The sequence below is a fragment of the Lobosporangium transversale genome, assembly GCF_002105155.1.
Source record: "Lobosporangium transversale strain NRRL 3116 chromosome Unknown BCR41scaffold_9, whole genome shotgun sequence".
Taxonomy (NCBI): Eukaryota; Fungi; Mortierellomycota; class Mortierellomycetes; order Mortierellales; family Mortierellaceae; genus Lobosporangium; species Lobosporangium transversale.
The window spans coordinates 772,607-795,194 of NW_019028987.1; the positions used below are offsets into that span (position 1 = coordinate 772,607).

The window sequence follows — 22,588 nt, forward strand, 5'->3', positions numbered from 1 at the left end:
TGTTTTTATTTTGATGATTGAATCGTTTGTTTCGCCTTTTTTTTTTTTTTTTTTTTTTTTTTTCCCTCTTTTTTTTATTATTATTATAGTTATTATTCCTAAAAGCCGCCAGCACGGAACACTCTGCTCTCGACAACATTCCAGTCTACTGTTTTGAAAAAGTTGTCCAAGTATCGTTGACGTCCCTCGCGTGTGACCCCATAGTCGGTGAGGTAGGCATGCTCCCACATCGAGATGCAGAGAATAGGGACGTAGCTGTTGTTGGCTCTCAATTTAGCAGGTGCCGAGAATTTGGAGACACCCGAGTATGGGTTCTGAGCCTGTGAGGCAAAGTCATGTTCTGTTGCAGTTTCATCGTTGCGTTGCATCCTACGACGGTGATGAGGGGATCCAGCATTGTATGTATTCAACAAAACCAAGCGACCATCCTTGTCCTCCACCAACCAAGTCCATCCTGATCCAAACAAACCAAGGGCATTGGTTGTGAATTCTCTTTTGAACACCTCCACACTTCCGAATGAGGCTGCAATACGTTTAGAAAGGGCATCCGACATTGGGCTGGGGGTGGAACTCTATGTATTTATATATAGTAATGATAATAATAATGATAATAATAATAATAACAATAATAACAATAATAAAAGAATAAGTATAATGTTGTCTCTCTTTTCCCCAATGCAGAGTCGTCAATCAGCATTCTTTCATACCAAGGATCGCAAAAAAAAGTCATTGTTCCAAGCCTGGGACGCGTTATTAAAGATCTGTGTCTCGTTAAGTGACCGTGCACTATCCATTAAGACTTCATAAAAGAGTTTATCCTCATATGGTGTGCCTATTTTTTTTTTTTTTTTTTTTTTTTTTTTGTTGTGAAAATGGAAAGATCAATAGATGAAGGGGGAAAAGGGTAAAAAGGATTGATCAGTCTTCTTTACTCAATTCAGTACGATTCTACTATTTTTATCTTAATAGTTGCAGCTTGAAGCACATTCAGTTTCTTAAGTGAGGTGAGGTAGAAGTAAAGGATTGGAAGGTTTGTTTGTTTTTGTTTTTGTTTTTGTTTTTTTTTTTTTTTTTTTTTTTTTTTTTTTCTTAGTACCTGCAATAAGCTCATTGAGACGGTTAACAAGACCAGTCTGATGATCAGTATAGATAATATTTAATGCAGCAGGCGATAGCAAAGGCTTCACACCAGCAGAAACCTCGTAGGGGAGGCTAGGAACAGCATGCAGCCTTGCTGTTGCTCTAACGGACGATACCGCGGGCGACCTGATAACCTGGATAGGTACAGGAGGAAAAAAAAAAGAAAAAAAAGAAAAAAAAAAAAAAAAAAAAAAAAAGTCAGTGCCTTTTTTTTATTCACTTGCGTTTCTTTTTATTTTATTTTAATTTTATTTTAATTTCTTTTTATATTATGTAAATAAGGATGTTATGATTACTTTTTGAAGACGGAGAACAGATCGCAGCATGGTAGAAAAGATGTTTGCGAAAGAAATAGATGCAGGAACTGATCAGTCGAGAGAGAGAGAGAAGTGGGGGGAAAATGTTAATTATCCGCTACGCCGATGTTTACTCAACATGGTGGCTTGGAAGGGAAACAAAGTTCTGTGCGATCTTTACCCTTTTGGTTTGCTCTTTTGCTCTTGGTGCTCTTGGTGCCCTTGGTGCTTACTCGGCACTTGAGGGGGCGTTCATGGATTGGCTATTGAGCATGGCTTTTTAACGTTTGTGCATGTGCTTACTTGCCAAGTTGAGATAAATCAAGGTAGCTAGCTCTTCAGAGACCAAAACGGAAGCCGTTCGCCATTGAAAACAGAAGCTTTAGGATGCTACTTTTGCATGAAATTGTGAGTGTCGAAAGCATTGAAAGACCTAAAGGTCTGTAGAGCTGACCTGGATAGGTAGTGTTGATAGTGGTGAGGACAGAGGTTATGACGACGATAGAGTCAAGACTGTCTTGGTCTTGCCGTTCACCTCGCCGTCCACACGTCAGCTGAACGAAGGTCAAAATAAAGGATGCAAGGTTGTAACTACACTAATATATAGTTCTTTTAACATTACGCCCGTCACTTTGATGACTTCACGACAACCCCTGCCTCATCTTCAGAACCGTATTGTTCTGTGAACCTTTAAACTTTGCTCCATTTTCAATGTCTGGTGCAATCAAGGCCCCTCTGCCCTTAGAAATCTGCTCCATATTGTTGCAGTTGCTTCTTTGGAATAGTCAGACTGGCAAAAGTATGGGTTAATGCACGATTAGAGAAAGGTGAGAGGCTAGGGAACTGAAACAGAATCGTTAAGAGGTTGACATTGATGTCGTTATTTTTATTTTTTTTCCCTACCTTCCTGTGGCTAGAAAATCATCCCATACCAGAGCCAAACAGGTGTTGGAGATGTATGTATACCAAGAGCATTTAAAACGGGTGATCATATGTACCAATAAAAAGGAGCCTTAGAGAGCGGCGCAGCAAACAACCATTGGTACAACCTGTCAGTGGAGCCGCGAACATTGTCTCAGCTAGAGCCCGTGTAACATGCATGCGATATCATTTGTTAATATATATATATAAACATATTTATTAGTAAATAGTAATCGACAGTTCCTGTGAAAATGCGAAATGCTTTATTATATTTTGTCATGAACTGTGCATGAGCGCCAAAAATGCTCAAGGGAAGCCAACTACACAGGGTTCATATACATTGGTTCAGAGGTATTTGGCTCGAGAACAGGGATAAGCACATGCATGGATTCTTTTAATTACGATTAGTGTATGAGGGGGGCCAAGAACAAGCTGGTTAGAATGTTAAAGTCTACTAGGATGAATAAGGCCCATTAGTTTATTGCCCACAGATGTCAGATGATGACTGAGAAAAGGGAAAGGGTGAGTGAGTATAGACTCTAGTGGAAGCTAGTACCAAGTGTCCTCTGGTAAAGGATTCAACTTGGCGCCAGGGACACAGCTTTGTTAGTGCAGTGTCATAATGGTCTAAAGAAAAACTAGATTGGTTCTGGACTATAAATGTTTATTGGAGAGGAAACTCCTCTTTTTTTTTTTTTTTTTCTTTTTATTTTATTTTATTTTATTTTATTTTATTTTTTTCATTTTATTTTTTTCATTTTATTTTTTTCATTTTATTTTTTTCATTTTTTTTATTTTACTGTGTATCATTGTTTCAATAGCGAGTAATAAATCCGGGGTCCTGAAGTTGTTTAGCAAAGACAGATTGGATTGTAATGAAGGAACTCCTTTTCAGATCAAAGCTGCCTAATTGTTATTCCGTACGAACCAAATCAAGAAGAATGTTTAGAGGAGAGAGAGATGTTTAAGATCCATCAAAGTATAGAATAAAAGGTTGTAGCAGTTTGAACCTTCTCCGCAATGTCAATGTCGAAAGCAAAAAGATTGGTAATCAAGAGCAAGCTTGTTATAATTGCATTGAGTAATAATTTTTTATTTTTTATTTTATTTATTTATTTTTTATCTGTGCAATGAATGCGATTCCTGTGCCAAGATTATTATATTATTTTATTTTATTTATTTTATTTTATTTTATTTCGAAACAATTAGGGACGACGACAGCTTTGCCTGAAAAGATTATGCTCCGCTCTTCCTTACTTTAAAGAATGGGAATGGAAGAGTGTTTATGGAGTTTACTTTGTTATAAATATATATATATATCATTACTAATCTGGAGCTGCCCTTTTTTTTTTTTTATTTTTTATTTTTTATTTTTTTTTTTAATAAAAAAAAAAAAAAGAAAGGTACTAATGTGGATCCTGGATAAAAGAGCATCATTTTAAATTAATCTGACAGTGTCTGGACAGGAGCCTGGTGGTATGTTTTTTGAGAGTGAATGAGTGGATGATCTGCAGAGAAGATTAAATCCGGTGTCTATGTAATGTATCTGGTATCAATGCACCTCTAGTAGGAAAAGCACAGCCATTCGACTGTATTGATTGGGCAAGCTTGTTCATGACACAAAGCTCAGTTTTAAAATAAAAAAAAATAAAAAATAAAAAATAAAAAAAAAAAAGATGAAGAGCTGAAGAGGTAAAGACTATTGGTAAGCAAAATATATATAAAAAAAAAAAAAAAAAAAAAAAAAGGCATTAGGGGTGTTGCATCTGCCCTTTGGATGGGTATTTTTACATTTTCCCGCCATTTTTTTTTATTTTATTTGATTTGGTTTGATTTGGTTTGATTTGATTTGATTTGATTTGATTTCAAAACAACGATAATAATAATAAAAATAATTCGTGTGGGCAATTGACTCCAGCCCATATTTTTGCTGACAACACAAACAGGAAAAAAAAGAGCAGACATGAATTGAAGACAACGGATGGATGCCGTAATAATAGTTAATAATATACCAACTCAATCTCACTCACTCTCAATTACACACACTCCTCTCTGGTGCAGTATTCCCTGCGTATGCTGACGAGTTTGTTGTCAATGCTTTTTATAATGCTGACATTTAGCTCTTGGCTCTCACTCTTTACTCTCTCTATCTCTCTCTTTCACATCTCTACTTTTTCTTTTTTTTTTTTCTTTTGCTTTCGTTTCATCCTCACAAGAAACAAAAAAAAAAAGAAAAAGAGAAAAAGAAATGTTTAGGCTTAGGCTTAGGCTTAGGCTTAGGCTTCACCGTTTTTTTTTTTTTTTTTTTTTTTTTTCCACTTTGGATCTGTCAAAAATAAAAGTAAAAATAAATCAGGGTAAATAAATAAATAAAAATAAAAATAAAAATAAATTAATTGTAATGATAATAATAATAACAAATGATAATATCGAATAACAACAACAGCAGCAGCAACAAAAACATTCATTAGTCAATCATCAGCAAGGGTCCTTTAGTTTTTCTTTCAGCTCTAGTCCCTCCATTGAATCAGCTCCTCGACTGTCCTTCAATCGGTCTTGTCTGTCTTCAATTGTCTACGGACAGCAAGACTGAACTGGGCTCTTTTGACATTCTCTTTCCCCTTTTCTCTCTTTTTTGTACGCTGTCTTGTTTTGCTCTCTCTCTTTTTTCTTTTCTTTTTTTTTTTTTTTGCTGACTGAATATGTACATACATTTATATAATACACACATCGCATCCATCAACTTGTTGGAATTTGCAGGATTGGTCTGTTACAACTCAAAATAAAAAAAGGGCTCTCATCTCATTCCTTCTGCTTTTTTTTTTTTTTCTTTTCTTTTTTCTTTTTCCTCATCTTGCGCTCTTTGTATAAATGTGTGTGTGTTAGGATGTTGAAGTATGTGTACATGTATAGTATGTGTGTATAATTGTGTTTATTTCAGACCTAAGCTTTCTTTAAGCTGACTGTGTATGTACTCGTAAACGTACTGATTCTGTTTGTGTTCTGTGAATTATCATAAACACTTTCTGTTAAACACACACTAAAAAAAGCTGTTTATTCTTCCCATTCCTTTGTCACCTCTTTTCTTTCTTCTTCTTTCTCTCTTCTCATCATCCTCATCCATCCAACTGTCATTTCCTTCGAGAGATCATTTCCCCTTCCACCTCCTTTCATCATCTTGCTCATAAACACGCACGCACCCCTCCCATTCCTCTTACGGTCTTACTCTGTACGCTGACTCTGTGGAAAACAAACACTTTATTCACCTTCCTTTCATTAGAGTTTTGTCCCTGTAATAAATGTTTCTGTAACTGAACAGTCTCTCATTCTCTTCTTTTCTTTATTTACTTTTCTTTTTTTATCATCATCAGTAACTTCATTCTAATCATTCTCTTTTCTCTCCATCTCTTTTATACGCATCCTTTTCCTTTCTCTCTTTCTCTCTTTCTCTCTTCCTCCCTTACTCTCTCACTCTCTCCTTTCCATATATTTATAAATATACTCTTTTCTTCATTCTCTTCATTCTCTTCATTCTCTTACTCCTCTTAACTTTTTTTTTTTCTTTTTTTTTTTTTTCCTTTGCGTTTGTCTCCTCATCAAACCTCATCATTTTCTTTGTCTTTTCTTTTTCAACTCTATTTCTCAAGAACGATCATACTTTCACGTCCCTTTTCATTTGCTCTTGTCTTTTAAACTCTCTCTCTTAACATTGTCACGAATATCCTGCGGCAGTATATCGTTCCTGCACTTTAGTGTGAGCTGCATCTTTATCTGGCCCATCCCTTTCCCATCTATTTGCTTATCACACCCTTCCCATCTTGCCGCGTCAACGGCTCTTCCTCCCTTCCCTCCCCCCCCCCCCCCCCCCTTTCTTCCTCCTTATACTTCTATAGCTCATAATGGCATCCAATTCATCATCCGTACCCTCACCCTCAGGCACTACTACCCGTAAATCCGCTCTCTTGGCCTCATATGGATACCCTTCTCAACCCGGCATGGCCAGAGCCGTTGCCGCTGCTGCTGCCTCTGACAGCAATGGCCCCAACTCTCCTGGCGGTGGTCTCACCGGTCGAAAAGGTTCCATCTCCACTACCCGTAGCAGCCATCGTTACTCACAACTCTACTCGATGGCTGCTGAACAAGATGTCGAAGTTGAGGATGATCTTGCAAAAGGCATGTTCTTTTCTTTCTTTTTTTTTTTTTTTTTTTTTTTTTTTTTAAAAAAAAAAAAAAAAAAAAAGTCTCATTGACCTCTTGATTTGATTGTTCATGTAAGCATCATCTGCAACGTCTAACCGTTTCTTTGTCCTACCCTTTGTCTGTGACTCTTTCAGCCCAGAAGCGACTTCGGGAACTAAAGACAAAAATCTCGACTCAGTCCAAAAAGAACTTTGTGCTCGAGCGAGATGTCCGTTATCTTGACTCTCGTATCGCGCTCTTGATTCAGAATAGGATGGCTATCGCAGAGGCAAGTCTCTCTAACGTCCTTTCTTTTTACCTTTTCTTTTCTTTTCTTTTGCTAACCTCTATCTAATTTTTTTTTTTTTTTTTTTTTTTTTTTTCACTCTTTTTTCTATACTCGTAACGAACGACTTCAATATTTATTTGTATGAAAACAGCAACGTGAAGTAGCAGAACATCTTGAAGAAGCAGATTCATCAGATGGCCTCTTCCCAGACGACCGCAAGCTTCAATCATACGGCAACCTCTTCTTCTTGCTCCAAACGGAACCACGACACATTGCAACTCTCTGTCGCCTGGTCTCCTTGACTGAGATTGATACACTACTGCAGACAGTCATGTTTACCCTCTATGGAAATCAATATGAATCGCGTGAAGAGCATTTACTCTTGACAATGTTCCAGGTATACATCAACAGACAAAAAAACAAAAAGTTTTTATACTTTTGGTGTTTCAAGGGCTCAAATGAACGGAAATGTCCTTTCAAAATGTTGACCAATAGAATTGTTTCATAATATTTCTTACTTTTTTTCTTTTTTTTAGTCGGTGTTGTCCGCTCAATTTGAGACTGCTACTGAGTTTGGATCGCTCCTCCGTGCCAACACACCTGTATCACGCATGATGACAACCTACACCCGGCGTGGACCTGGTCAGAGCTACTTGAAGACAGTCCTTTCAGAAAAGATCAACAACCTGATCGAGCACAAGGAGCTTAACCTGGAAGTGAACCCACTCAAAGTCTATGAGCAGATGATCACACAGATCGAAGAAAACGCCGGAGAGTTGCCGCCACATCTGCCCCGTGGAGTGCCTCCAGAGGTCGCAGCAGCTAATGCAGATGTCCAGGCCATCATTGCACCCCGTCTGAGCATGTTGATGGAGATTGCAAACTCTTTTCTCGACACCATCCTTGAATCAATCGAACAGGTGCCCTACGGAATCCGTTGGATCTGTAAACAAATCCGTAGCTTGACCAAGGTATGTACAAAATATCTAACGTCCGTGCGAACCTTGTCACACTGTTGTCTATTATCAATGACTTTTTTTTTTTTTTTTTTTAAAAAAAAAAGATATTTACTAATTTCTACTGGCCTCCCCCCCCCCCCACATCTGCTGCTTTTCTTCTGTTTTAGCGTAAATATCCAGACGCCACCGACTTTTCAATTTGTTCTCTGATTGGAGGTTTCTTCTTTTTGCGCTTCATCAATCCGGCTATTGTCACACCGCAGGCCTACATGCTCGTCGATGGATTGCCTAGCAAGCACCCGAGAAGAACCCTCACTCTGGTTAGTGCCATTTTCTTTCTAATATTGTTGTGTTGTTATCATCATTTATACTGCCCTTGACTGTTAATAACCAGATGACTAATCAACACTTCATCCTTATTCCTGTTAACTATCTATTTTACTCATAGATTGCCAAAATGCTGCAAAACTTGGCTAACAAGCCATCTTACGCAAAGGAAACCTATATGATGACACTAAACCCATTTGTGGAAAACAACAAGGCGAGAATAAACAAGTTCTTGAATGACCTGTGCGAAGTCGGCGATTTTTACGAAAGTTTGGAGGTAAGGAGCAAGATTTTTTTTTTTTTTTTTTTTTCCTCTTCTCTACTTTCCCTTTCTTTCTTCTTCTTCTTCTTCTTCTTCTTCTTCTTCTTCTCTCTTGCCTCTGAAAAAAAAAAAAAAAAAAAAAAAAAAAAAAAGTTTCACCAAGGATTCTTGGAGTTTATTTGCCGAGCTTTCATATTAAGTAAATTATTCTTATTATCCCTATTTGATCACTCCTGGAATGCTTAGATGGACCAATATATGGCGTTGTCAAAGAGGGAGATTAATCTGCATATTACCCTTAACGAGTTGTTCAACACCCACCATCTCTTGGCTCAACACCGTGATGCTTTGGCACCTCAGGAAAAGCACCACTTGAGAGTTTGCTTGAACGAGCTGGGTGTTGCACCCCCTCAAGTACCCCGCAAAGAAAACAAGACGATTGTACTGCCTCTCTTTAGTCGCTGGGAAACACCTATTCAGGACTTGCATTCAACTTTTTTACAGGAAACCAACATTACTCAAGCCGATATCATGTACATGGAAACAAAATCAATTCTCGTGCAACTGATCCGTTCAATCCCCGGCATCGCTGACAAGAGACCATTAGATCTTATGAAGATTGCAGAGATGGCTGCAACTACAAAGGACGCTATTCTTGTACGTAAGGGCATCAAGGTCAAGGAAATGCTGATTGAACTCGAGACATTAAATGTGGTGGATGACCACTTCACTTTTATGACGGAAGAGGTCACTGAGGAATTGAGGCATTTGGGAAATCTGCGAGAGAAGGTCAATGAGGAGGCAGCAAGTTTGGAGAGCGTATACAAGACTATTGGCGATCACAACAATTATCTTCGGAGCCAACTGGATTCCTACAAGGCATATCTGCAAAATGTGCGTATGCAGAATGGTGGTGGTGGCCAGGGTTCCGGTGTCGGTGTAGTCACGGTCGGTGGTAAAGAGGCCAAGAAGGGTAAACAACAAGTCCTTGGACCATTCAAGTTTACGCACCATCAGTTGGAGAAGGATGGTGTGATTGCAGAGAGCAACGTACCAGAAAATAGGTATAAGCCTTTTTAATTTTTTTTTTTTTTTTTTTTTTGTCAGAGTACTGTTTTGTTGACGAAGCTTCTATTGAACGTGTTATACTAACCTGGGCTCTGTTTTGTACGTTTTATTGAACCGTTCCATTATTTAGACGGAGTAATATCTTTTTCAACATCACCTCACCTATTCCTGGTACGTTCATCATTGCTCTCCATTATAAGGGTCGAGATAAAGCTATACTCGAGATGGACTTGAAGCTGGACGATTTATTAGAGAAGGTAAAGGGAGATGTTTGATATTTGAATTTTATTTATCACGCCTCATTTTTTTTTTTCTTCCTTTATTCTAATCCGTGTTTGTCGCTCTGTATGTATCTTCCAAATAGCAACAAGACCAAGTCCAACTGCTCGATCTTGAATATGTTCATTTCAACGTTAACAAGATCCTCGCATTGCTGACAAAGACATTTATCAAACGCTAATTGTGATAATGTGATTTTGTACTTTTTCAGAGAAAAAAAAAAAAAAAAAAAAAAAGAAGAAAAAAAAGAAAAGACCACTTAATAAACCAATGCCAGTCCTGTGCAAAAGCAGGCAGGGACATATAAGCATTATATTTATTCCTGTTCCTTGTGAAAGGGAGAATCATTCAAATAAGCCGTTTTCTTTCCTCTCTCCTTTCTATTTTTCAAAGATACTTTCCTCTTCCTTCACTTTTTACACTCACTGGCTAGAATCCTCTTAAAAAAAAAAAAAAAAAAAAAAAAAAAAAAAAAAAAAGAAAGCAAGAAAGAAAAGAAAAGAAAACTATTGGTAACGCCAGAGGTTTATTCAAATGAGATCTTTGATACTACTTATCAATGTTGCCATGGCGGCCATGGCGCTTGCAAGTGAGCCTTCAAAGGCTTCAGGCGATCAGGGATCGCTGACAACGGCTCCACAGCAACATAAAGTAGAGTATCCTCACATTGAAGGCATTGGCTCTGCAGTGACAAAAAAAGAAGACCTATCAATGGGCTATGTGTTTGATTTATCAAAGAAATCTACTCGTGGATATGATGAGAATGGACGACAAGAAGTCGTCAATGTTGGTCCAGGGATGACATCAACAATCGAAGGCCAAATTAAATCTAGCGCCGGACGTCGCGGTCGACAGCGTGGAGCAATTCTGCCCAACAAGTACATTGTGCGACTGAAGAGTGGGGCGGATTTTTCATCTGGTAAGTTTTCTCCTGTATAGTTTTTCAGAACAAGTGAAATTCATTCGTGGGGAGAGAGAAAACAGTTTGTTGATCTTCATTCTTCATTTAGAATGCAAGTAAAACTCCAACATCTTTCAGTGTAGAGCTCTCAAACTATGGCTCTCTCTCTCTCCCCCACACACTCCCTTTTTTTTCCTCTATTCTTTTCCTCTCCTTCTTCTAGTTCAGCGCTCAACTCGAGAATGTACACTCCTTGAAAACATTTTGCTATTTCTATTCCTGACCACCCTCATCTGATTCCCGAAACCTCCTAAAAAAATTTTTTTTTTTAGTCAATCTCCGTTCCAAGATCGCTGAACGTAATCGATCGATCAAAGTTCAACCCAATGAGCATGAGGCCAAACAGCAAGATAGTCAACAACATGAGAATCAGGACATGATCCCTAACCAGGTTGATCACGAGTATGACTTTGGGAGTTGGAAAGGATATGCAGGACAATTTTCTTTAGATTTGCTGAAAGAGCTTGAATCACATAATGATGTTGAGTATATTGAGGAGGACACGATGGTATGGGCATGGGGAATGGAGAGCGAGTCGGTTGAACAAGGCCAGGAGCAAGGAGGGAGCCAAAGCAGTAAAGGCAAGAACGAGACGGATTCGGTCTTGCTTGATGAATCAAGGGTTGAATTGAGCATTGGCCACGAGAATGAAGCTAATTTTAAGGCTACTGCTCCTCCGCGGTTAAAATATCTTTCGGCCAAGGCACCAAGTTGGGGCCTCACCAGGATCTCACAGAGAATATTGGATCTGAAAAAGGACTATAGTTACGCTTCAACCGCTGGGTAAGATTTATTTTTATTTATTATTATTATTATTATTATTATTATTGAGTGATGATATCACCCTTCTCGCCCTTGTCACAAAAGAGGGGGAGGAGGATGATGGCAACAAAGTTAATTAGCAACAAGCTTAATTAAATTGGGGTCACTCCTTTTGGCTGCATCAGTGCTGGCGTAGATGTTTATGTCATTGACTCTGGAGTTTACAAAGATCATTCAGATTTTGAGAGCCGTGCCACCAGTCTTGCTAACTTTGTTGCTGGTGAAGAAGAAACTGATACGTGCGGTCATGGTATGTATATTTGTAATGTGCCCCTCAGTCACAATGGTGTTGCAAGACTTGATTCTCATAAAGCTGATTTATTTTATTTTATTTTATTTTATTTAATTTTTAATACTGTAAAGGTACACATGTTGCTGGAATTATTGCAGGCCGTCAATTTGGAGTAGCCAAGGCAGCAAACATTTATGCGATCAAAGTACTTAATTCCTCAGGCCAAGGATCAACGTCTCAAGTCCTTGCTGGTATCAACCACATGGTTCGTCATGCGAGCAAGGATCCCAGCCGTAAGAAGGTCGTCAACATGTCATTAGGTGGAACGTATTCAAAGACTCTGAATGAGGCTGTTAGTGCTGCGGTTTTGGAACACAATCTCCCTTTCTTTGTGGCTGCAGGCAACACTGGGGATGATGCATGTCGGTATTCGCCTGCGGCTGCACCCGAGGCTTTTCCAGTTGGGGGATCTGATAATACTGATCAGATAGGATGGTACAGTTGTGTAGGTCCATGTGTCAAAATCTTTGCTCCCGGATCTGGCATCGTTTCAGACTGGAATCGCCCTGGATCTGCGAAAATTATGGATGGAACTAGGTATGAAAACTTTTTTTTCTTTTTTTTTTTTTTTTTACCAATTCATGGTTGACTGAAACTTATTATTTTTACTATTATCATTATGTATTGGTTACGTAGTATGGCAGCGCCACATGTGGCAGGTGTGGCAGCGCTGTTTTTGAGCTCAGGAAATAAGTATACGAAAGCCAAGGATTTATATGCGGATATACTCCGTTATGCCACTCCAAAAATTATTAGAGGCCCGTTTGGGGCTGACGATAGGACGACTCAAAGCCTATTGTATAACAAGATGGAGGATGTTGTTAAGGGTGCACGCAAAGGTGCGCGCAAAGGCAGGAAGAACAAACATTAGGGACAGAATTGGGAGGATAGGAAAGGAGAGGTAAACGATTGAATAAATGGGGACTAGCACTTTTGAGACGCGTCTTTTTTTTTTTTGATGTTTGTCCTATGGAATTTTGAGCATCATCACGTGCTGTAGATATTAATGTACATGTTGTACGTGGGCTTCTCCGCTCTCGACATTCATTTCATGTTCCCTCGTAAATGATAAATGAACGCATGAAATAATAAAAAAAAAAAAAACGGTTCACTGGAACAATAGACTTTCTTTCCAACTTCCATCCCATCCTCCCTCCACTGTCTCTAATCTTCACGCGCATCAACAAACACAAACGGATTCAGTTTTATAACTTTATTTTTATTTTACATTCCCTTTCTTCACTCTCACTTTTCGTTTCTTGTAATTAGTATTCTTTTCTTTCCTCCAACTCTTGTGACCTTACCTAGTCTCATCACTCATCATCCTTCTATTGCAAAGCCAATCAACCCTCACTTACTCTTTCTCTCTTTCTTTCTCTCCCTCCCTCTCCTTTCCTTCCTATCCTCCTCTCTTCTTTTACTGTTATTTTATTTTTAAAAAAAAACCCCCTCCCTACACACCACACACACCTGTTCGACCATAGTTTTATTTATATACTCACGCATAACACACCGGCATACCGCAGTCTTTTCTTTTCTTTTCTTTTCTTTTTTTTTTTTTTTTTTTTCCTGCGGCTAGTTTCTTTTGTAAACTACTTTTGACTTTAAGTTTTTTTCTCTTGCGATGGAGAACTATCGGTTTCAACAACAAGAACAGCAAGAATCACAACCACAAGTACAGCAACAAGAACGACAACAAGGGCAACAGCAACAACAATCAAACGAGCTTGTTCACTGCTTCTGGGCTTTGATGACCTATGGTGACTTACGCTTCATCTATCTTTCCTCTTCAGTACAACGTGCGGTCTCTGCAAAATACAAACAACTACTTGGTAAATCCTTCTTCGATTATATCCATCCTGATGAAGCCAAGCTAGCCCGAAAAGATCTCAACGCCTTCATGGACGTCCACAATCTCTACGGCAGTGTTACTCGGTAATTTTCTTACTTTTTTTTTTTTTTTTTTTTTTTTTTTTTCCTTCCAACTTGCAAGACCCTCTGTCTAGAGATTGTTCACTCCCAACCTTTGAATACGTAATTTTTTTTTCTTTTTTTGAGGAGAGGAGGAGGAGGATTGGATGTTTAGTTTGATCCAGGCTGATTTTCTATTCTTCTTTTTGGCCCAACCTCCTTTTTTTTCTTAGTATGTCCATTGCCCTTATCATTATATTTGCTTGCTAATCAAACGATGAAATAATTTCTTCCGCCTTCCATTTGTTTCGTAGCTGTCGCTTCCAAAATGTTTGTCCAGAATGGGAACAGAGAAAGCACTCACGAAAGTCTTCGTCCAAAGGCGCAAATAAGGATATGTACTCAAATGACATGGACATCATGGCGCAGACATTGCCTGAAAACCCTGGAGTTAATCACTTGGAGAATAATAATGAGTCGAATACCATGTCAAATGGAGCATCAACATCACACAATGGATTTCTATCAGAGGACCGTCGCAAGGACTACGAGGATGCATTTCAGAATGGCGAGGAGAATGACTACATGATTCTGGATGTCGTCATGAATGTTGTCAGTGATGAAGTTGTTCTAGGCTTTTTTCATATAGATGGGCGTAAGTAACGTGAAAAAAAAAGCCCACAATACAGTCGAACCGCTTTTTTGTTCTTGTTCCTAACGTTTTTTTTTTTTTTTTTTTTTTTTTTTAAATTGCTCATAGAGGGACTTTACAAAGGCTTTTGGTCCAACGGTATTTGCGGCGAATCCAAGGAATCGTTGCCAGTACGTATACAGCGCAATGCTCTTTGTCAACCTGCTATGACCACCTTGACTCCATGCATAAAATAAAGCTAAACAGAGAATAAAATTTGGCAATCAATAGACTTTGGCACCAGAGATTTTACGACACCTGCGGGACTCTATGAGTGTCATGAACGGAGTTGAAAAATCGACCAATGCAAATCCATCTTCACCAGAACGTCGGCATCGTCGTCAAAACAACGACAATGGGACAAAACGGATCTTTCAAATCTATGATGCACAAAACAGAAACTTGCTCTTGACATGGCCAGAACCAGGGAATTTGACTGAGACAGGCGCTCTGACTTATAGCCCCGAGCTCTATACCCAAATTGTAAAGTCTCATCATATTCCTGCAGATGCTCTTGAAAACACAACATGCTTAAAGCGCTTTTGCTCTAAGCATGCTCTTCCTAGCTTGGGCCCCTCTAATCAGGAGCCGGCCTTTCAAGTAGAGTCAGTCTTTATCCCATATGGATACATTATCTTTGCCTGTTTTCAGACTTCGCCCGTTGTTCCACCCAACACTTGGACGACAACAGCTTCACCAACTTCCTCCACAATGACACATCAGGGATCTCATACAACAGCCACCTCGCCAGGACTACGAACATATGGATCAGGTTATGAGGTGACAGGATCAAGTGATCATCCTACCAGCATCAGGACGATACCATCTCCAGGGACCGCAAACTCTGCTATGCTTAGTAGCACTAGTGGATCGCCCCCATCTGCACTGAATTCTCCACTTGTGATCCCATCTTTGCCAACGCTTTCTCCATTTTTAAAACATGCTGTGGCGTCTAGTCCATCTCAGACGGGGCCTATCAGGAACTCCAAAAATTCAACAAGCAATCAATCTTCTTCGTTTCACCCTTATTCCAGGAACACAGGTCTTTCTACCAATTCCTCGGCCTCGTCCTCGCCTTCTAGTTTGCCATTACCAGAGTCGATGCAGGAGTCTCTTAGCTTTCTGAACGATTATAAAGTGGGCGACTCTGACCGAGGTCGAGATTTATCAGCAGAAGAGCGATTAGCCCTGGGATTGAGAGAAGGCTCGCCACATTCGATGTGGCACGCTTCTACACCGCATCCAGCCATTGCAGCAATGGTTGGTCACGCCCTCGCCCCATCGTCTCCTTCATTCCAGCGCACAGTCAACAATCCAGACAGCAGATTATCACAGACTCGTCAAAAGACATCGGGTCTTTCAGCTCCAGCGGAAGTGTATGGATCGAGTAAGGATAAGGATGGAAAGCTACGAAAGTTGCCTCCGTCTCCTCGGCACCCTGCACTTGATGCTGCAATACGTAAAAAGTCATCATCTGCATCCTCCTCCTCCCCACCAACGTCCTATCAGGAAGCGGACACGGCTGAATCCGGAACACGATCAGGACATGGTAATAGTCATGTTTTGCGAGTGCAACAGGAGGAGAAGTCATGTGAAAGCTGCGGAACCACCAACTCTCCTGAATGGCGTAGGGGACAATCCGGCAAGAAGGATCTGTGTAATGCATGTGGTTTGAGGTACTCTCGAAGTGTAGCGCGCCAGAACAGACAGGCTCAGAAGCAATTGGAGGGCAAAGGCCCAAAGGCAAAGGTAGTCAAGAGCGGTAAGGCCGCGAAATCAAGTCCCAAGAAAGGTGTCTCAGCAGAGCCATCTAGTATAGGATCAGTTATGGATGATACCATGCTACATCCCAACACAAATTTTATGCAGGACAGTGCTCAGCATTCACAACAAAACCAACAGATCCAACATACACAAGCGTCGCAGTTGACTCATGCATATCCATCTGAGCCAGGTATAGGATCCATATATTCCCTCGCTGTAAAACCATCGTTTTATCATGGGCAATAAATCCCATCTGCTTATTGCCTAGAATTTCGTCAAGCATTCATGTAGTGTCAATAAAATGTATTCTATTCATTCTATTCGTCCCACTCTTCCTATTGACAAAGCCACTCAGCTTTTTTATGATATAATATTATATAATACAATATATATATACAATAATATTGTCTAATGGAAGGCGTTAACATGATGTCAATTCTTTGTCAAGATCAGCTCGACCCATTTTCATTGTCACATCCACTGTTTCATTTCGAGTGTTTCGATCCCTTACCTCAGTAGAGTTTTGTCTTTTTTTTTTTTTTTTTCTTTTTTTTACTTTTTATCAACTTTACTGAAGATAGCTTTTATTTTATTTTATTCTATCTTATAATGTCTACCCGTTCGTCGCCAGAACCAATTGTCCAGAGTCCACCGAACGGTCTATCCATAGAAGATAAACAAGATAATGATGAGGAGGCCGAAGTCGAGTTTCTGCATACGCCTTCTCCCTCAATTCTCTGTCCAGTGTAAGCAGGGAAAAAAATAAAAAATAAAAAATAATAATAATAAAAAAAAAAATAAAAAAATAAAAAAGGAGAATCGAATGTCCAATTTCAGTGAAAATAAAGACAGGCTGACAGAATGACAGTGTTATTAGATTGACAGGTTGACAGGTTGACAGGTTGATAGGTCGACGTTAACGTGGTCATTATTTTTTTTTATTTTTTATTTTTTTTTTTGCTTTAGTTGCCATGAGGTTTGTCGAGAGCCAGTGATTACCAATGGATGTAATCACTCTTACTGTGCATCATGTATCTATCACAGCATTGAAATCGAACCATTTTGTCCGCTTTGCCGGTCTCGTATCAAGATTGAAGGTAAAAAAAGAAAAAAAACCCCCCAAAAAAAAAAAAAAAAAAAAAGGAATAGAAAATGATTCATGTTCATAATATTTTTTTTTTTTTTTTTTTTTTTTTTTTTTGTAAATTTTCCTCTTCAGATTTGCACCCAAATCTCGCTTTGGCTGGATTGATTTCTGAACTTCTTGTCTATTGTACCAATAAAAAGTATGGGTGTCCTCAGATTGTTCGTCAGGACGCACTTCACGGACATGTTCTCTATTGCTCCTATGCACCTTCTGTCTGTCCTAATAAAGCTCTAGGATGTCCATATAAAGGTGAGTAGTTTTTTTTTTTTTTTTTTTTTTTTTATTTATATTTTTTATATTTTTATGTTCCTTTCCTTTACTAATCTCTTGTTTCTCAAATCAAACTTAGGAACAATGCGCGATGCTAGAGATCATTTACAAAATTGTGTTTACGAGCGTTTTAAAGGATACATTGAATCGACAAACAAACGTTTTGAGAAGCTTGAATCGTTAATAGCGGTATTGTAATTTTTTTGAAGGGATTTTTTTTAGCTTCTTATGGAGTATACATGTGGCATTTCCATCATCATTATTGTCGCAAAAGCTTATTATTATTTTATTATTATTATTATTATTTTTTTAATAGAACCAGGCAAGGGATATTGAAAAGCTTCAGCGGATCATCAGAACAGGAAAAGGCACTGCTTTTGCTTCAGAGAACAATACAAAAGACAGTTCATTATCGCCTTCATCATCTTCATCATTAATCACCGAAGGCACAGATGGAATCCACAGACGCGGTTCCTCTTCAGGTTCAACTCTGGGTGATACAAGACGAACTATTGTCTCTACGTTTCCTCATGATGAAATTACTTGCCACAGAACAATTGCGAGTCATCCCTGTGGTGTGACAAGTGTAGCAGTCAATCATGACAGAGTGTTTGCAGGAGCACATGATGGTAGCACAAAAGTATTCGACATCAACACGGGCCAGCTTTTGAAGGACAGCAAAGGACACACGATGTCTGTATGGGGTTTAGCAGTGATGCCATCGGGTGATCGTTACTTTAGTGCAGGGTCTGATGGGACGATCAAGGTTTGGGATTGGCTCAAGGAGGATGAAGAGTCCTGTCTCGTTCGAACTATACCCGATCATCATGCCAAGATCTATGGTCTAGTGATCTATCAAGGACGACTCTATTCGGCTTCTTCAGACAAGACAGTCAAGGTCTGGGATACAGAGACACTTGAATGCCTGGCAACGTTCCAGGGCCATACTGGAGGGGTGAATAGTTTAGCAGCATTGACGGAGGCGAGTGCGAATCAACTGGTCACGGGATCATCTGACAAGACCATCAAGTTATGGGATGTGACGACAGGAACGTGTTTAAAGACTGTCCGTCGTGGAACAAGCGAGGTGTTGGATGTGGCAGTAGGGGATGGGATGTTGTTTGGAAGCACCTATGATGCAGTAATTCATGTGTATGATTTGAATGAGACAAAAGAACTAGGAACATTGAGTGGACATAATTGGGAAGTTTGGCAACTCGAGTATGGACAGGGGCATTTGTTCAGTGGTAGTTTTGATCATACTATCAAGCGATGGGATCCACGTCGGTTCCAATGCGATCTCACATTGAAGGGTCATAAGAGTAAGAGAGCAAGAGCAAACAACTTGAGAAATGAAAAGAAAAAAGAAAAAAAAAAAAAGGCTGTTTGGAAACCAATTTTGTTGATTAGTACTATTCTCCTCTTTCTCTAGGTTTCGTGCATGGAATGGCTCTCGCGGAGGATTGCCTTGTAACAGGGTGTGCAGATCGCACGATCAAGGTATAAAAGATTTTTTTTAAAAAAAAAAAAAACAAAAAAAAAAAATCTTTATGGGTATCACTTTTACTTTCTAATCACTCATCCATGACATTTCATTCATTCTTTCTCTTTCTCTCTTGCTAGATCTGGCGATAAATTTGCTGGAAGCTGAAAAAAAAAAAAAAAAACAAAAAAAAAAAAAAAAAAAAAAAAAAAATAATAATAAAAATAAATAAAATAAAATAAATAAAAAAAACCTCAAGTCTGTCTACAAAAAAAAAAAAAAAAAAAAAAAAGAGTAATTGACTTGGATTCCTTTCTGACTAGTTTTTCAAAGGAGTAGCAATGCTATTCTGAGTTGGTTTGATCTTTTCCTCATTGTCCTCACGCCGGGATGCAACCAATTTAAGCTTTGTATCGTATCCATGTTTCTGGAGATCTTTCCATGTCTCCTGAGGCTCACTGGATGTCTGAAGATTGTACATTTGTAAAAATCCTTTGAGTGTCAACTGGCCCTTATCATCCAAATCAAGAAATTCTTTGATCTCAGTGCGAGTGTCTTCGTCAAACTAGAAGGAGAGGATTTAGGATAGGGATTTAAAAAAAAAAAAAAACACAAGATCCTTGTCACTGGATATAAAAATAAAAATTATAAACATCAAAAGGTAACAGTTTATACTCACCACATCACCATTAGTGTCCTTGGCAAACGCGTCCAGCTCTTTGTTACTCAATGCGCCATCTAATATGATGGTAGGCATCACATGAAAAAAAAAAAAAAAAAAAAAAAAAAAAAAAAAAGCTCTGTGTTTTAGACAAGGTAAGGCGATATTTCCAAAAATACACATACAAAAAAGAGACACTTGTATGACCGACCAGATTAGATTGGTAGATCTTTTTACTTGTCTTGTTACCTTTGTCCGAGTCATATTTTTTGAAAATAGCCTAAAATATGTCCGCGACAGGGTTTACGGAAAAAATACATGGACGAGTCAAAAAGCAAAGTAGGAAAATAAAAAATAAAGAAAAAGTCATTCATGATGAGTGTCGGAGTGTGGAGAGTAATTTTTTTTTTTTTTTTTTTTTTTTTGAATCCGAACATGGTTGTAAATGACTAAGAACATACCACGAGTGCATCTTCACATTCTTGAGTTAATGCACCATCCTCATCGACCAGTGTAGGTGGAGTGACCAGAGGCATGATTATAAATGCGTTAAAGTGTAAATCAGAGAGAGAAAGAGAGAGAGGAAAAGAGAGGGAGTGGGAAGGAGAAGTGAAAAGTAAAGTAAAAAGTTTATGGATACACGAAAAAAGAAAATCCCAAAGAGTGTAACAAGAAGTTTGTGTGTGAAATGCGGCTGTGTGGAAAAGGGAAAAGACACCCCTTAATCCAGTCTTTTTTTTTTTTTTTTTTTTTTTTTCCTGCATTTACCTTGTTTGGTCGACATTGAATGGGAGACTCCTCCAACATCTCACACACACCCTACTCACTACCACTACCATTCTCTTTCTCTTCTCTTTCCTCACTCCCCTCTCAAGAAAGAAAAAAACGACCAAAAAAATTAAAAAAAAAAAAGAATAAAAAAGTAAAATAAAAAATTAGAAACAGGTACATTAAAACAATCATTCTTTTTGAACTACGTTACATTAGAACAGGAACAGAACAGCCTCTTTAAAAAAAAAAACAGGGCTAGTAGATTTGAATTGTAACCAAGGAAAAAAAAAAAAAAAAAAAAAAAAGCTCTACACCACCACCTTCCTCGGATCTGCTTTAGCAGGAAATGTAGTTTATGCATTTCAGCTTCAGCTTAAGGAAGGACTGGGGAGAACGTGAGAGAAGTATAACAACGACTCTGTCAATAATGAAAAGTCAATATTACAGTTGCCGGAAAAAAAAAAAGAAAAAAAAAAAAAAAAAAAAGCTCTTGCTTTATCGTAATTCACCCTTGTTGGTTTTTTGCATCAACAAACTGCTCAAATTCCACAACGATACATTATTACAACCAAAAACAACACTTGTGGATTAATATGATTGTGAAAAAAAAAAAAAAAAAAAAAAAAAAAGCCTGCTTCTGATCCCGGTTCCTTAAGACAGTAGAATTACTGCTTGAGAAAGGGAAAAGGAAAAAAAAAAAAAAAAAGGCTTTCAACAACTAATAAGGCAGCCTTTTTACTAAAGGTTCCTTCTTTTTTCTATCTTAAAAAAAAAAAAAAAAAAATTCGCGTCTTCCAAGTTGAATTTACAATGTCCGTGGACGGTAGGACGCCTTCAGGCGCAACTATTGATCAGGAACAGCTAGATCAGAGACTCACGAAGCTTATTATGGATCATAACAGTTATCGGACAGCACTATTTCGCTATATTCGTCGGTGTCTTGCGCTGTGCAAGTGGTACGTCGATCAGGACTATCCATCATTTTTTTGGCAATTCGATAGAACGGACAGGCTGGCCAGTCTAGTGCTACATATTCGTGACCATGCGCTTCAGTCATTCCAGATCGTTGATCGCATAGGGACATCCTTATTAAATCAGGTCGACATCTTACTTGCTAGAGGTACCATGCCTCTTGCCTCCGGATCGCCTCTTGCAGGAGGAATGTCTCCTTGTAGAACAGGACCCAATGGGCTAAGAAATCACTCCAATCTAAACGGCCACCACGACCAGGGGCATGGCGTTGGGACCAGGGCGTCAGGGGGCAGCATGTTTAATAACAATCGACTATTGTTCTTAGCAGGCGAAATGAAGGAAGCAATCAGATTCTGGCGTGAGCAGTGCCTGTGTGCTCAGTCGATGGAACCAAAGGTCTTTGAACTGGATCGGATCGCAGAGATACGATATCTAGCATTGACAGGTGATGGATCAACGATTGATGAAAAGGCGCGAGCGCTAAGGATTTCCTGCGAACAGGCACGCCTTGTGACCGACGATGTGGAGCCTTTTATGGACCAATGGTTGGGAAAGCTCTCCGTTGTTGATAGACCCAAAGAAGAATCGGCAGCGATACCACCAGCAGTACATGGACATATGCCAGGAGGGTATGCACCCCCCCCTCCTCCTCCTCCTCCTCCTACCCACGCTGGTCCGGGGGTTATAGGGGCTGCAGTTGGGGCTGTACCAGCAGCAATAGGAGGACACATCCATCATGGCCTGTCGCTTGATCACCGTTCAATGTCCAACCATAATATGGAATCACCTGCAACATACTCTAGTCAGCCTTGGGGCCAAGGGGCCTCATAGGAATTGAAACAACAGTTTAAGCTTTTTACTTGCGTTTTTTTTTTTTTTTTTTTTTATTTTTTTTCGCAATTTCTGTCTCTTTTCTTGCTTATGCACATATCTGTCATATTGAATTCATCATTCTTATTATTACTACTATTATTACTACTATTATTACTACTACTCTTGTAAATAGTGCAAATAAAATCATACAATAATACGTAATGAGAAATAGTGGCCCTCACCACAGTATGTTTGTAAAATAATTTGAAAAGGCGGTAGCGAGGATTTCATGTAATGGACAAATAAATAA

The 22,588-nt window shown here is 38.9% G+C and overlaps 7 protein-coding genes across 7 annotated transcripts; 5 read left to right on the top strand and 2 right to left on the bottom strand.

Moving 5' to 3' along the window:
* Positions 1-63: 63 nt before the first annotated feature.
* Positions 64-1,522, bottom strand: BCR41DRAFT_319938 (Manganese/iron superoxide dismutase). The gene is made up of 4 exons (XM_022021371.1): positions 1,437-1,522; positions 1,097-1,274; positions 708-832; positions 64-572 (listed from the first exon to the last, which is right to left on the bottom strand). The coding sequence occupies exons 1-4, from the start codon at positions 1,464-1,466 to the stop codon at positions 99-101; spliced, it is 807 nt and encodes a 268-aa protein (XP_021883695.1). The 5' UTR covers positions 1,467-1,522; the 3' UTR covers positions 64-98.
* Positions 1,523-6,352: 4,830 nt separating this feature from the next.
* Positions 6,353-9,901, top strand: BCR41DRAFT_377131 (Rho GTPase activation protein; the record flags this gene model as incomplete). The annotated part of the gene is made up of 9 exons (XM_022027087.1): positions 6,353-6,530; positions 6,692-6,825; positions 6,977-7,222; positions 7,362-7,796; positions 7,952-8,104; positions 8,233-8,388; positions 8,620-9,437; positions 9,572-9,698; positions 9,806-9,901. 9 exons carry the CDS (start codon positions 6,353-6,355, stop codon positions 9,899-9,901), a joined length of 2,343 nt encoding a protein of 780 aa, XP_021883696.1.
* A 1,147-nt stretch (positions 9,902-11,048) lies between these two features.
* On the top strand, positions 11,049-12,696 carry BCR41DRAFT_416925 (peptidase S8/S53 domain-containing protein). Its single transcript, XM_022029530.1, has 5 exons — positions 11,049-11,219; positions 11,385-11,464; positions 11,629-11,753; positions 11,867-12,332; positions 12,432-12,696. The coding sequence occupies exons 1-5, from the start codon at positions 11,058-11,060 to the stop codon at positions 12,664-12,666; spliced, it is 1,068 nt and encodes a 355-aa protein (XP_021883697.1). The 5' UTR covers positions 11,049-11,057; the 3' UTR covers positions 12,667-12,696.
* Positions 12,697-15,654: 2,958 nt separating this feature from the next.
* On the top strand, positions 15,655-16,407 carry BCR41DRAFT_302032 (hypothetical protein; the record flags this gene model as incomplete). Its single annotated transcript, XM_022020652.1, has 1 exon — positions 15,655-16,407. The coding sequence occupies one exon, from the start codon at positions 15,655-15,657 to the stop codon at positions 16,405-16,407; it is 753 nt and encodes a 250-aa protein (XP_021883698.1).
* A 292-nt stretch (positions 16,408-16,699) lies between these two features.
* Positions 16,700-19,221, top strand: BCR41DRAFT_384957 (WD40-repeat-containing domain protein). Its single transcript, XM_022027623.1, has 7 exons — positions 16,700-16,907; positions 17,128-17,258; positions 17,381-17,557; positions 17,658-17,767; positions 17,895-18,900; positions 19,011-19,078; positions 19,202-19,221. Exons 1-7 carry the CDS (start codon positions 16,771-16,773, stop codon positions 19,211-19,213), a joined length of 1,641 nt encoding a protein of 546 aa, XP_021883699.1. The 5' UTR covers positions 16,700-16,770; the 3' UTR covers positions 19,214-19,221.
* Positions 19,222-19,361: 140 nt separating this feature from the next.
* BCR41DRAFT_319943 (hypothetical protein) lies at positions 19,362-20,354 on the bottom strand. Its single transcript, XM_022021372.1, has 4 exons — positions 20,184-20,354; positions 19,972-20,002; positions 19,741-19,799; positions 19,362-19,626 (listed from the first exon to the last, which is right to left on the bottom strand). The coding sequence occupies exons 1-4, from the start codon at positions 20,256-20,258 to the stop codon at positions 19,381-19,383; spliced, it is 411 nt and encodes a 136-aa protein (XP_021883700.1). The 5' UTR covers positions 20,259-20,354; the 3' UTR covers positions 19,362-19,380.
* Positions 20,355-21,303: 949 nt separating this feature from the next.
* On the top strand, positions 21,304-22,296 carry BCR41DRAFT_394203 (hypothetical protein; the record flags this gene model as incomplete). The annotated part of the gene is made up of 1 exon (XM_022028625.1): positions 21,304-22,296. The coding sequence occupies one exon, from the start codon at positions 21,304-21,306 to the stop codon at positions 22,294-22,296; it is 993 nt and encodes a 330-aa protein (XP_021883701.1).
* Positions 22,297-22,588: the final 292 nt, after the last annotated feature.